General features: G+C 35.9%; 1 protein-coding gene across 1 annotated transcript in view; it reads left to right on the top strand.

Moving 5' to 3' along the window:
- The window catches only part of NAV3 (neuron navigator 3), an 821156-nt gene that overhangs the window by 735418 nt on the left and 72965 nt on the right, over positions 1-12773 (top strand). Inside the window, exons 19-21 of the mRNA XM_029954939.1 lie at positions 374-534; positions 5771-5959; positions 9348-9400. Of these exons, the coding sequence (XP_029810799.1) occupies positions 374-534; positions 5771-5959; positions 9348-9400 (403 nt within the window). The remainder of the gene's footprint in view (positions 1-373; positions 535-5770; positions 5960-9347; positions 9401-12773) is intronic.

Below are 12773 nucleotides of genomic sequence, written 5' to 3'. Positions count from 1 at the left end.
CAGTTCTCTTGGCTTCGGGCCTACCACTGTCTACCATATTTAGTCCGTGCTTCATCTTCTTCACATCCTTCCAAGCACTGTGCTTTTAAGTCCTTCTCAATTAACTTGGCTGGCTGCTCATTGCTTATGATTTTCAACTACATATCTCACAGAAGCATAATTCTCCTTTCAAAATCCTTTATTTCTTTTTCCCTGTGAGATGCAAACAGATGGTGTCAGATCATCTGGAAGAACTAAGCAATCATAATTAGATTCAATCTGTTGGAGAATGTTGTTCATTCTGAATAGTAAGCTCCTCTCAATTGTTTTCTTGTCCTGGTATTGCCTTGCCCTTGTAGATATGCTTAAGTGTCTTAGCTGTGCTGTTTTGCAGATACACCCCGTCATCTCGGCAGGCCAACCAAGAAGAGGGCAAAGAGTGGCTGCGCTCCCATTCCACTGGAGGGCTTCAGGATGCTGGCAGTCAGTCACCTCTGCTCTCCCCTTCCGCCATGTCATCTTCGGCAGCAGGAAAATACCACTTTTCCAACTTGGGTAAAATATTCTAAACCCAATTGCATCGTGTTGCTTCCCCTACCTACCCTCACAGGAGTCCTTGAATCTCTCCATAAAAATTGCTCACTTAAAGACAAGACAAAGACACCTCAACAGTACCTTTTATTTGTTTGATGGCTTACTATTCACCAGATACTTCCCAGATGTTATTACTCTGACAACAACTTGACATAGGTACTATTGTTGCTACTTTACTATGGTCTAGGTCCAGAGGCACAGAGGGGTCATTTCACTCAAACAAACAAACAAAAATGTCTCCTGACTCATCATGGGCACAGGCAGTAGTGATCCCAGAACCCCTGACATCAAGCCTGTGGAGTTTTCTCAGATTTCTTAAAAATCAGTAGAACAGCTCATTAGTTTTTGTTTAAAATGTTTTTTAAAACCCTTAATGAAATATCTCATACTTTTGTAGAAAAACATACATATAAATAAAAAGAAAAAAGAACATAAGTTTATGACTCTAAGATCACTTCTTTAAAAGTGATCAAAATTAAAACCATTTTAAAGCTAAAACTGTCCTTTAAATGAATATGAGAATTCCCTGTGAACATTTCTGGATAAGTGCAATGAAAAAACTGATAATATAACCACTGGGTCACTTTGTGCTTAGCATCATTTGTATGAATCATAGAATCATTTGTGTAAATGTCCCAGAAAACACTGGGAAGAGTGATAAAAGCAGTAAAGAAGTCTAAATGAACCAGTTATAATTTGATAGAGCCAATGCTCTTACAAATAGATTTCCGTTCTATTAAGTTACATAAAAAGTAGCCTCAATATTGTTTTTCTTTTTGCTTAAACATTTTTTTTCTAATAAAGGACCCACCAGTTTTCCAAATTCTTCACTAGTTTGTACATTTCAACCTTTTCAGTGCTATTAGAAAAACAAAGGCTATTTCTCTTCTCTTATACCTCTTTCTGCTACACAGAATAAACCTTTAGCAATGAAAAACCATTTTGGTTTGGTTCCATATGGTCTAATGAATTCCTATCAGACACAAAGTTTTTGTTGCTACGTATACACACCTACACAGTGATGAGACTTCTTTGCCTCATAATGGCAAAGGATAGTATACCTATACTTACTTTGAATTGTAATTATAAAACATAACAGGGAGCTAAAAAATTTAACTTCAAAAAATGGATTGAAAAGGTTTTTTATGGAGTCCTAAGAATATGATATAAACCCTAATTTTATGCAAAAAACCCAAACCACCTGGAATGCAGTTTGCTAAATATCTTATGTCTTCTACCATTCTTTTGAATACCTGATATTAACTTGAGTAATTGAATCCTTACCCCATTATTTTCTCATTTATATTATTCTGATTAAATCCATCTGTTCCATTAATATTTGGGGGAAAAAACCCTCACCACTTACTATGTCTGACCTTGATAGTTATTTAACCTCAATTTTCTCAACTGTGAAATGGATCCCTAATACCTAGGTTTTATGAGGGACCAATTTAATGTATACCAACACTGGTGAGAATATAACACTTGATAGACTCTGCTTCCTCATCAGTTTTCCTGGAACACATGCCTTACATTATCAGAGACAATAGCAGTAAATTTCAAATTGATCTTACTGTTTCTACTCTAATTTTCAACATTTTTACCCATTGAGACTTATGAAGGAAAACCTTCTCATGCATGACAACATATTAGGCAAAACAGTGGATACTATTAAAATAATTATAATTAAAATAATTATAATTAAAGACTTTACCATTAAATTTATAAAATACATCAAATGGAATTTTTTAACTTGAATATGGGTGCCATTGTCCTGTATTTTGCTTTGGTCATCATTTGTTTTCAATTTTATCATTCTCTCTTCTAAATGATCAGCAAGGGATTATTACTACCATTCAGCATTTGCAATACCTGTGTTCTCTTTATCTTTCCTACCTATTAAAATGAGTTAATATATAAAATATTTAGAAATATTGCTGTAAAAAATCCCATATAACAAACAGATTTAAGAGAACTGCCGTTACATTATTAGATGCAAAGTAGCAGGACCTATCACCAAAGTAAACTGTAGTTTGTGTGTAGTTCCCTGCATGTATGATACCTATAGTAGAAACTGCTCCACTCAAGAGAGTGAATCAGAATATAACTTCTGTAAGAAAAATACATCTTTGGAGGCAACTTTATTTACTCTTGATCATTGTCCTTGCAAGGCATCTCATAACCTGCTGAGACTCATTGTCACCTTGCTTTGAGTGACAGTTAGGCAGTTTTATTTTTCACCTTGCTGCAGGGTTAGCATGTAATAATAATAGCTCCTGCGTTACTATTAGCCTCTCACCTATATGTTTGTTGGGAAGTTTCTATGCTTTTGCTTCCAAGGCTTCCTCCACCTTGAATGCCCTTCTGTTTCCCTCTCCATCGTCACCTTTCGAGCTATTTAGAATTAACCCCTTTCTTCTATTATCATGAAAGCATAGAATCTCAGAGATGGGAGACATCTATCTCGGGTTCAATTATTCATCTTTTAAATTCTAATGACATCTCTAGCATCTTGTCTAAACCCACCCATGACAGAAACTACCTAAATGAAGATATATCACACTTTTGAAGTTCTTTTAAAAGATCAAATAAAATGTTCTTGAATCTCTACTCAATTCCTAGAGTCCCAGATTCCACATACAAATTAAAATTAGCGTTCATATTAATATTCTTATTTTAAAATAATATCATAAAACCACTAGCTAATATGTCAAGATATAGTAGCAAAGTCCAGGAGGGACATTGAGGTATTTAAAAACCCACTCCATATTTCTATCATTTCCATTCTCCTCAAATCACCACTAATTTACATTTAATTTAATTTAAAAAGTGGCTTTGCCTGAAATATAATTTAAGACAAAGTCAGTGGGTCCCTTTCTCTAATATATTGTCATATCTACATCTTTCCTATTTAGAAATTTGGATGTGTCTTCTGGCTTTGAATGGGTCTTAGAGGTCACTTATTCTGAAATTTTTTTTCATTTATAATTTATGAAGAAACTGAAGGGTAGAGACTGGGATATTTACCTGAAGCAAATGGAAGCAAGGCCACCACTAGAAGGCTTGTGCTAGTTTGTGTCCCATTATAGAAATTCTTTGTTTCTGTCATATTTTTGTCTTCTATTTTATAATTTTTCTTTGTTTACTCGCATATTAGCTTTTCTTTCAGTCAGATACCCACCCCACCCCCCACTCTAGTGGCCATTCTTGAAGCCAAGGCCATACCACGTTGATCTTTCTATCCAACCACAGCACCAAAAAGCAGACCTGTCATGGATATTAACTTAATTGAACATTCTTAAATAGCAGGGAGGTATAGTTCGAATGGATACACTATCAGAAGTGTTTGTAAAGGCAAACTTGTTGCCTTAAAATTCATCCTGATCCTCATTCCTATTTCTTGGATGAGTTAAGTCATATGTTTCAAAATTATAAAAGGACAATTTACTTGGATAGCTCTTCAGCCATTTCGGTAAGAATTATGCAAAGCCAACTAGTGAATGAGATGTCTTTCTAACCTCTAGTTATGTACTGACATAACACATTTAGAAATGCTTTGAATATTTCATTCATTTAGCAAAGAGACAGTTCATACTGTGAACATAGAATAGGGTGATTTGCTCTAATCCAGGTACTTTAAACAGAAATACTCAGTTCTAGAATGTTTTTCAATGTATCTATTAGCAATCAGTCAGCAATCAGATTGAATTAGTAACTGCTGGTTAAAAAATCCCTCTCTCTCTCTCTCTCTCTCTCTCTCTCTCTCTCTCTCTCTCTCTCTCTCCCTCTCCCCACTTCTTTTCTCCTTCCCCTTACTCCTCCTCTTCTCTCTCCTTGCCCCCTCTGCTTTCTTTCCTTCTTTCCTACAGACTGTACACTTTGAAAAATCCATAGTTTCTTTCACTTTTTAATATATATAGTATGCACTCACAGATATAATTCTGAGCCTTGTATTTCTTTCCTTTCTCTTGTCCTTTTTCAATCCAGTCCCCAACTGCTCAGAGGGTTGTTCTGTCTATTATTTCATCAGTATCTATTAAATACCCAGCATAGTGCCTGGAAAATAGAAGATATTCCCTTTTGTCTGCCTCATAGTATATAGACCTCCTGTTTTACATAGTTTTGAAAGCCAGTCATTATATTAATAAATGTAGTACCTGTGTCAAAAAAATTATAGGTTTCGAAATGATATCAGATGAATTCTAAGCCAATGACATAAATTATTTAAGGCTTTGAAGGCACCCAGCAGCTTTTGTGATAGCATATGAGGTTCCTGCCTGCTTTCTCAGATACTTATAACAACTAACTTTTCTTAAACTAGCACTTATGATATAGTTTTCAACTTTCTGCTTTGCTTTTACTCCACATTTAAGACAATATTGTTTCTAAAGCAGTTGTGCATTCAGTCAATCCCATCTTTCTTTAAATTCATGATCATCAATTGGCCTAAGAAAATTGAGTGTTATTAGAACTCTTTGGCAATTGGCAGTGAGTAAATAAATTCTTATTTCAAATTATGAACATAAGGTACTGCTTGGGAAACACAATAGGTTTGTGCTTTGATAGTCTCATTGTGGCATTCTGGTCTTAGACAAGGTAGAAAATATGATTGATTGACCTTACAATGAACTATAAAAACTATTTATATTACATTTCATTAAAAATTATTTTCTTCTCTTATATCCTACCTCTGATAATAATGATGGTACTGACCATGAGCTTACATAAATTCAGAACTCCAAATGACTAAAAGTCTTAGATTGGAAGTTTCAAAAGGATCTTCTTGGGAATTTAGATTTCTTTGTGTTTTCTTTTCAATTTTGTTTTTTTCCAGATGTATTCTACCCTAAAAGACACCTGCAGACTCTATGAAGGCAATCTTTTCTTCTTAATTGCCAGCAGAATATACATGTTCTTATATTTCTAGCATAAATGGTAGTGGTTGCTTGGTGGCTTTGTTTAATGTTGCTTTAGAAATTGACACACTGCTTGCCATGAAAGTGTTAGGAGAAAAGAGGGACTCCACTGAAACTGTTACTGACCATTTCAGAGGCAGACTCTCATCCTACCTTAAATAGAGACACCTGTTAAAATCACGTTTCTGTAGAATTGGGATCACATTTTCACTCTCCATCAACCTACTCTTTTCCTTATCCAAGCGTCAGAATAATGAGGCTGTGTGTGCTTTGTTTTTCAGTGAGTCCAACCAATCTGTCTCAATTTAACCTTCCTGGGCCCAGCATGATGCGCTCAAATAGCATCCCAGCCCAAGACTCTTCCTTCGATCTCTACGATGACTCCCAGCTTTGTGGGAGTGCCACATCTCTGGAAGAAAGGCCACGTGCCATCAGTCATTCAGGCTCGTTCCGAGACAGCATGGAAGAAGGTAGGTGAAGGGGGAAATAAAGATGGAGTTACTGTATTTAACTCAGAGGTGAAAACTGTCACATCAGACACAACACAAGGATCCCTGAAGAGTAGATAAATGAGTAAGTATAACTCTCATTTAGGGAGCCCTGAAGCTTGAAGAAGCTTTAGTCTGCATTACCTTCTGTTTCTTTTTTTTTTTTTTAATGTTTATTTATTTTTGAGAGAGAGAAGGGGAGAGAGAGAGAGAGACGAGTGAGAGCAGTGGAGGTACAGAGAGAGGGAGACATGGCATTGGAAGCAGGCTCCAGGCTCCAAGCTGTCAGCATAGAGCCCAACTGGGGCTCGAACTCATGAACCCTGAGATCATGACCTGAGCCGAAGTTGGAGATCAACTGACTGAGCCACCCAGGCACCACAATTACCTTTTGTTTCTCTATGCATCTGCAGATATGCCAGAAATTGTTTTGATTATTAGTTGGCTCTAGAAAAGTTCAGAATAAATCCAGTGTTTTCATAAATAAATCCTCATAATTCTAGAGCCTGTGTGTCCTAGTGTGTCAAGTATCAGAGCAAGTCTCTTGCTTGATATTTCAGTTAAAGAACCATAAAGATACATAAGCCAGAAAAATTATCTTATGAAACTACCACATGTTGCCAACTTGTATTCTCAGAAACTCCCTCTTGTGTTAATTTCTGTGATCATTTTAGAATTCACATCATGTCTACTTTTGCTTCATAAGTTTCATTTCTTTATCCAATGAAATAAGGTTCTATGTGAATATTTTATAATAATCCTATTTGAAAAACTCAGGAGGCTTCTTTGATATTTAAGCATATATGATTTTCTAAACTATATAATCTCAAGTGTGAAATTTGATAATATTTGTGAGAGTCCCTCTTTGATTTAATGAATGTTTTTAAAGTATCCATAAAGGAAAATTGTGGCACTTATATTATAAAGCATATCAACTATGATAAAATAAAGATAAACATAAAAGTTTGAATTGATCACAATAAAATCAGACATAAAGTCAGCCAGCTATCCCAACCTTCATAATAATGTATGAAAGAAGGACTCCAGATCTTGAAACATACCAGGCTTTAAGCCCCTGGCCATCCATTTATTTGTGAAATGAACTTGGACAAGATTTTTAACTTTGTCATTCCTAACTCCTGCATCTTTAATTTTATAGGTTTGTCACAAAAACAAAGTTAGGGAACAGTTCTGTTCCTTTCTCTTTCACCTTCCTCCTTTCTTAAAGTCTCTTCTGATACAAAGTTTAGATGGCTATGGGGGCGCCTGGGTGGCTCAGTCAGTTAAGCATCCAACTTTGGCCCAGGTCATGATCTCATAGTTCGTGGGCTTGAACCCCACATTGGGTTCTGTGCTGACAGCTTGGAGCATGGAGCTTGCTTACTTCAGATTCTGTGTCTACCTCTCTCTCTGCCCCTCCCACTCATGCTCTTTCTCTCTCTTAAAGATAAACATTAAAATGTATTTTTAAGTTTAGTTGGCTCTGAAAATTGATTTAATATTTTCAGGTCACCACTGTACACTTAATTTGCTGGCACTAAATCGGTTGACCTCCATTTCCAGTACCTTTTGGGATATTAAGCAAACCACTGAGTTCATGGTGACAGAAAGTGGATTATATCTGGACAGTCTGCTGATTGTAGCAAAATAGGTAGACAAAATTGAACTAATCAGCAATATAAAGTCATTGCTTTTTTGAGATGGTTCTATCACTCTCTTCACAGACAGGCATCTTATAATACTTTTAAAATAATTGGCTAAGCATAATTATGGCTCTCTAGAGTGCTCATCTACAGATAGAATACTGTTCATATCCTGGGAAAGTCTGGTCTTCTGTGTGTGAGAATTTTAAATAATCTAAATTGCTGAACAGGAGCCAGAGCGGACAAGATGGCTTCTTGATGCCCATCCATTGAACACTCAACAATTATAATTCTCACATTGTGGTCTACAATCAAGGGATTGTTGAACTAGTGAGATGGAAATGGCTTTATTGATGCCCTCGCTGCTCACTGCTCACAGTGAAGATCGGGAACAATGCACAAACTAGGAGTTCATAAACCTATAAATACTAAGTAGCAGGGACAGACCAAAAAATGGGATCTCCCAATGCATTGCCCACCTGCCTTCTGTACACCATGCTGAAAATCTTAGTTCACGCTGGTGTTATTAGAGGTTGAAAGAATGTGGGATTTTGTTGGATTGTTTTGTGTTCTTTAGATGACTAACATTGTGCACATCTCACACAGTGGTAGGAGGTGCTCTAGCTGGAAATCTGGGGGTTGTCCTTCATTCCTCTTTGGCCCACATTTATATTCAGTCAGTTTTAAAGAGGTTCTTCCTGATGTTCCTCAAATTTATCCCTTTCTTTTGGGCCACACTGACGCAATCCCGCATGGCTTTCCCAGTGTTTCCAGACCAGGTTGTGAGTACTTCCTATGTATCCTTACGGTACCCCTTTTATTGCTCTCAGTAGTATTTATGTTACTCTCTTGTAATTATCTTTAGTTGTATATCTTTCTATTTCTTTTTGAGCTTTTAGGATTGTGTCGTAATTTTTATAGTCCCAAGATCTAGAAAGGGCCTCTCTCTTTGGGTGGGCCCAACTACTGTTTAATGGATGAATATGCAGAAATAGCTTTATATTATCCCACAATGAAAAGAGGAAGGGCTTCTCTACAAATATAATTAAGCACAATTTTATCTACCTTTTGGGCTTAACACATTAGATGTGGGGAAATACAAAACAGTCTATCACTTGCTTATGATGTTATTTTGATATACCTAGATAAAAGATGTGCAATTTCCATTCTTAATTTCACAGAGACACCACCTTGAAAAACTAATTTTCTACTACTAAAACTACAAAAGAATCCATAATTCTCCATTTAAAAGAGTATAATCAACTCATTACAGATGATGTTGAAATTGCAAGTTAAATAAAATGCTATGTCCCTGAAAGTATATGGGGAAAAAACATTGAAAATGGAACTTTGCTGTATAAAAATGAAATTAAGTAAAGAAAATGTAGAAAATAAGGGTTTTTTTATGTTTAAAAGTTTATGGCAGCTTCAGGTTTCCATGATTTTCTGGCAATTTATTCTGTGGAGATTTACTGCAACTTTAAATACGTGCACAGCTAAATCCTCTCCCTAACATGATGAAGGAGGTATTTTAGGGGAACAGGTATGGGACCTTCCCATGTCTCAACATTTTGACCTCCAAAAAATAGCAGAATTGTTCTCAGATTCTTACATCGAGCTCTTATTCTTTTACTTCCCTAATTACCTATCCTCCCCTTTCTAGACAAGGCCCGGTGTCTCTGAGCACACTTCATTATTTTACCTCTGTTCATTTTTGCTTTTTCCAGTTCACGGCTCTTCATTATCACTGGTCTCCAGCACTTCTTCTCTTTACTCAACAGTAAGTATTCGTTGTTAAGAAAGAGCTTCTGCCACCACCAAGCGCAAAATGATTGAATAGGTTGATATTTACACAGACGTTGCACAGTGAAATAAGGGCATTCAGTCAGCTACTGCATAACCAGTAGCTGGTTGGTGCTTTCCTAGCCCTCTGTGGCCCAGTTTTATGTGCTGTCCCTGGACTTTGTTAAGTGTACTTATTAAAATCAATGAGTGCATGGTTGCTGTCTCGGGGGTAAGCCTCTTGGGGTATAACAGGGAATCCCCAAAACCACGTACTCTCCCAGAAATTCATAATAGTGACTAGTTTTCCTTGTTTGGGTCTCTGAGCCATGACTGGTCATTTTTCTATGGTATTTTCTCCCTTTTATTATTTTAATTTTTCAAGTTCATCTATGCCAAAGGGTAAAGGCCTAAAAGACCTAGAGACTTTTTAAAATGTTTTTTTTTCTAAAATAGAATGTGATTTTTAAATCTATTTCTGCAAAGAGAAAAATGCCCATGTTTCAACTTATTTTCCCGATGTGGATTATTATTATCTGTTTTTCCAAGGTGAGCTTTCTGTCCACTTAATATAATTTCTTTTTTTTTTTTGCTAAAAATAGAAAAAGATCTATAGGATATTATATTTAATAGGATGGCTAGGTAAAAGTGAGGTATATTTCATTTACCGAATCCCACTGACACTTGGACACTGCAAATAATCCTTAGTCCATTATTGAAAGGTTCATAAAAAGTTCAGTCACTGAGCAATTAAGTCTGATGGCCAACACTAATTGTTTCACTCATTTCGTTAGGCTTAAATGTTAGGGCTCTCACTTTATAAGCTCATCTTACATATTTACTGCTTCGGATAGTTACCCAAGATCAGATTATTACGGGGTAAAGCAATATTTTTCTATCATGTCGCCTTTTCATGATTAAGTTTGCCAATTACACTCTGTAAATGAAGAAATCACTATTGTTTAAATTTAATGCTTTAGGCAAATGGGTAAGAAGTGGAAAGGTGAAATGTTTTGGAAAAAACACATTAAAAAACCATGTTAACATGTAACTGTTCCCCCTCATTGGCCCAGTGCTTCTGTGTGCTCGGGAGATGAGCTCTGACTTAGAGCATGGCAGCCCAAGTCTCTACATCACATCAACAGATGCAGCATGATCATAATACTTTAAATATTCACAAAACTGCCATTTGAATAAAACTGCCTTCATTCAGCCTGAGAAAGACTCAAGAAGAAAGGAGCTTGGTTTGAGGAAAAACAGATGGCTAATTAGTATGTACCAGAGTCCAGTAGAGCTTTATGTGACAATAAAAAGGTTCTCTAGCTGCACTGTCTAATAGTAACCTCTGGCCACACGTGGCTCTTGATTATTTGAAGTGTGTCTGGTGTATCAGAGGAACTAAAGTTTTAGGTTTAATTAATTTAAATGTACGGAGGCACATGAGCCTAGTAGCTTCTGTATTGGGTATTTCAAGTTTATAAGGAACAAGAGGGTTCATTTTAAAAGTTGTAGATGAATAGAAGTTGATGTCAAAATGACAAGGGCAATCAGAAAGCATAAACGAGGAGTAAGTGTGCAGTATGTAATGGGAACAGAGATTAAACTAATGTTACATATGTATACAGTTATGCCAGCATTTAGAAATGAAATATGCCTTTGTGTTAAGTGTGAAAGAATATATTAGGTCTTCAAGCAACATGAGAAGGTGACATTTTTAGGATATTAGAGAATTGACATGGTTATACAGAAGATGATGGAAATTATATTCTTGAATTCACACATAACCTATAGTTAAACAATTCAAATAAATGCATATTTCAAGGACTAATAAAAAGAAAAATCAAAGATGATGAGGAGTCATTCTGACTTTAGTTTTCCAATATCATACACTGAGATTCCATTGGCAATGAGAAAATATCTGTGGAAGTAGTTTTAAACCATGAAGTAAAAAGGCAATTTATTATTTTTTTTCATGCCTTCTTAAGGACTCTAGGTCAAGATTCAGTTGATTTGCATTCTTGCCTAACTCTATCACCAATTATTGTGTGACATCAGGCAAGTTGCTAAGTTTCTTTGGACTATACCTGTAAAATCAAATTGGAAAACAATAGGCAAATCTATCCCATGTGTCCCAAGGGTTTTGTGTAATTATTAGAGAAAACCAGAAATGTTGTATTCCATAAATAACAAAAATTATAAATTTTTGATTTACAATGATTCTAGGAGCACCATTTATATCGGAGTATGTGTGAATTGCATCTTTTTAATTATGCAGTATATAACTAACATAACTGTGTATGGTTATTTCCTTTATTAAAGAATTTAAATGTGTAGGGGAGAAAAAGTTCCTTTTTAAAGAAGTATATTATGGACTCTATGCTCTTATTAGACGAAATACTGCTCCTGTCAACCATGAGTATAAACCATATTTACTCTGACATTATACATATAATATTAACACTTATACAACTTATAGATTTATATATTTTGCTGTATGTGTTGTACTTAAAGATACTAAAACAAACTAGCAACGATGACCTGTTGCAAAGAACATTTACCTATAAAATCACCAATCTAATAAGTCTCATTGGAAGGATTCTTCACCTATAGATCTTTTAACGCATCTACCACTTACGCTTTGGTAAATTTTTCAAAAGTATAGTGTAATACAGTTGAGGATATCACCTGATAGCCTATTTTTGAGCAGAAACATTCAGGGAATTTGCATGTTAATTAGAAATCATACACCTAATCTAGGGGTGGCTAGGTGGCTCACTTGGTTAAGCGGCTGACTTCGGCTCAGGTCATGATCTCACGGTTCGTGGGTTCGAGCCCCACATCAGGCTCTGTGCTGACAGCTCAGAGCCTGGAGCCTGCTTCAGATTCTGTGTCTGCCTCTCTCTCTGGCCCTCCCTCACTCACACTCTGTCTCTCTCCCCAAAATAAATAAACATTAAAAAAAAATCATAGGCCTAATCTGATCTGCCAAGTTCTTACCTTTGGCAAACTTAGAGTTGTGTGCTTCTTTTTAAATCCAAGCCAACACTGTAAAATCCAGAGCTTGTATCTAAAAATTCAAATTTCTATGTTATTTTTAATGTAATTGGAATATCTAGCAATGCTGAGAGATTAATTCCTCCAGGTTTACAGTCACGTAGCATCATCTCTTTAGATGTTGACCTATGTTTTCAGGCTGGTTCCGGCCCACACCGCCCCTTCTTTTCTTCCTGACACTGAAGCCAAGTTTGGGTTCTTAGTTATTAGTGTGCTGTTTTATTTCTCAAAGGAAAGACATACTCCTTATTATCCATATCTTTATGAAAAGTGGGGAAAATAAAAACGTAGGAAGGCTGTATGATTTTTTTTTAATT

The sequence above is a fragment of the Suricata suricatta genome, chromosome 10 (genome assembly GCF_006229205.1).
Source record: "Suricata suricatta isolate VVHF042 chromosome 10, meerkat_22Aug2017_6uvM2_HiC, whole genome shotgun sequence".
Taxonomy (NCBI): domain Eukaryota; kingdom Metazoa; phylum Chordata; class Mammalia; order Carnivora; family Herpestidae; genus Suricata; species Suricata suricatta.
The sequence above is the reverse complement of the archived record's forward strand: the minus strand, read 5'-3'. Positions and strand labels throughout refer to the sequence as shown.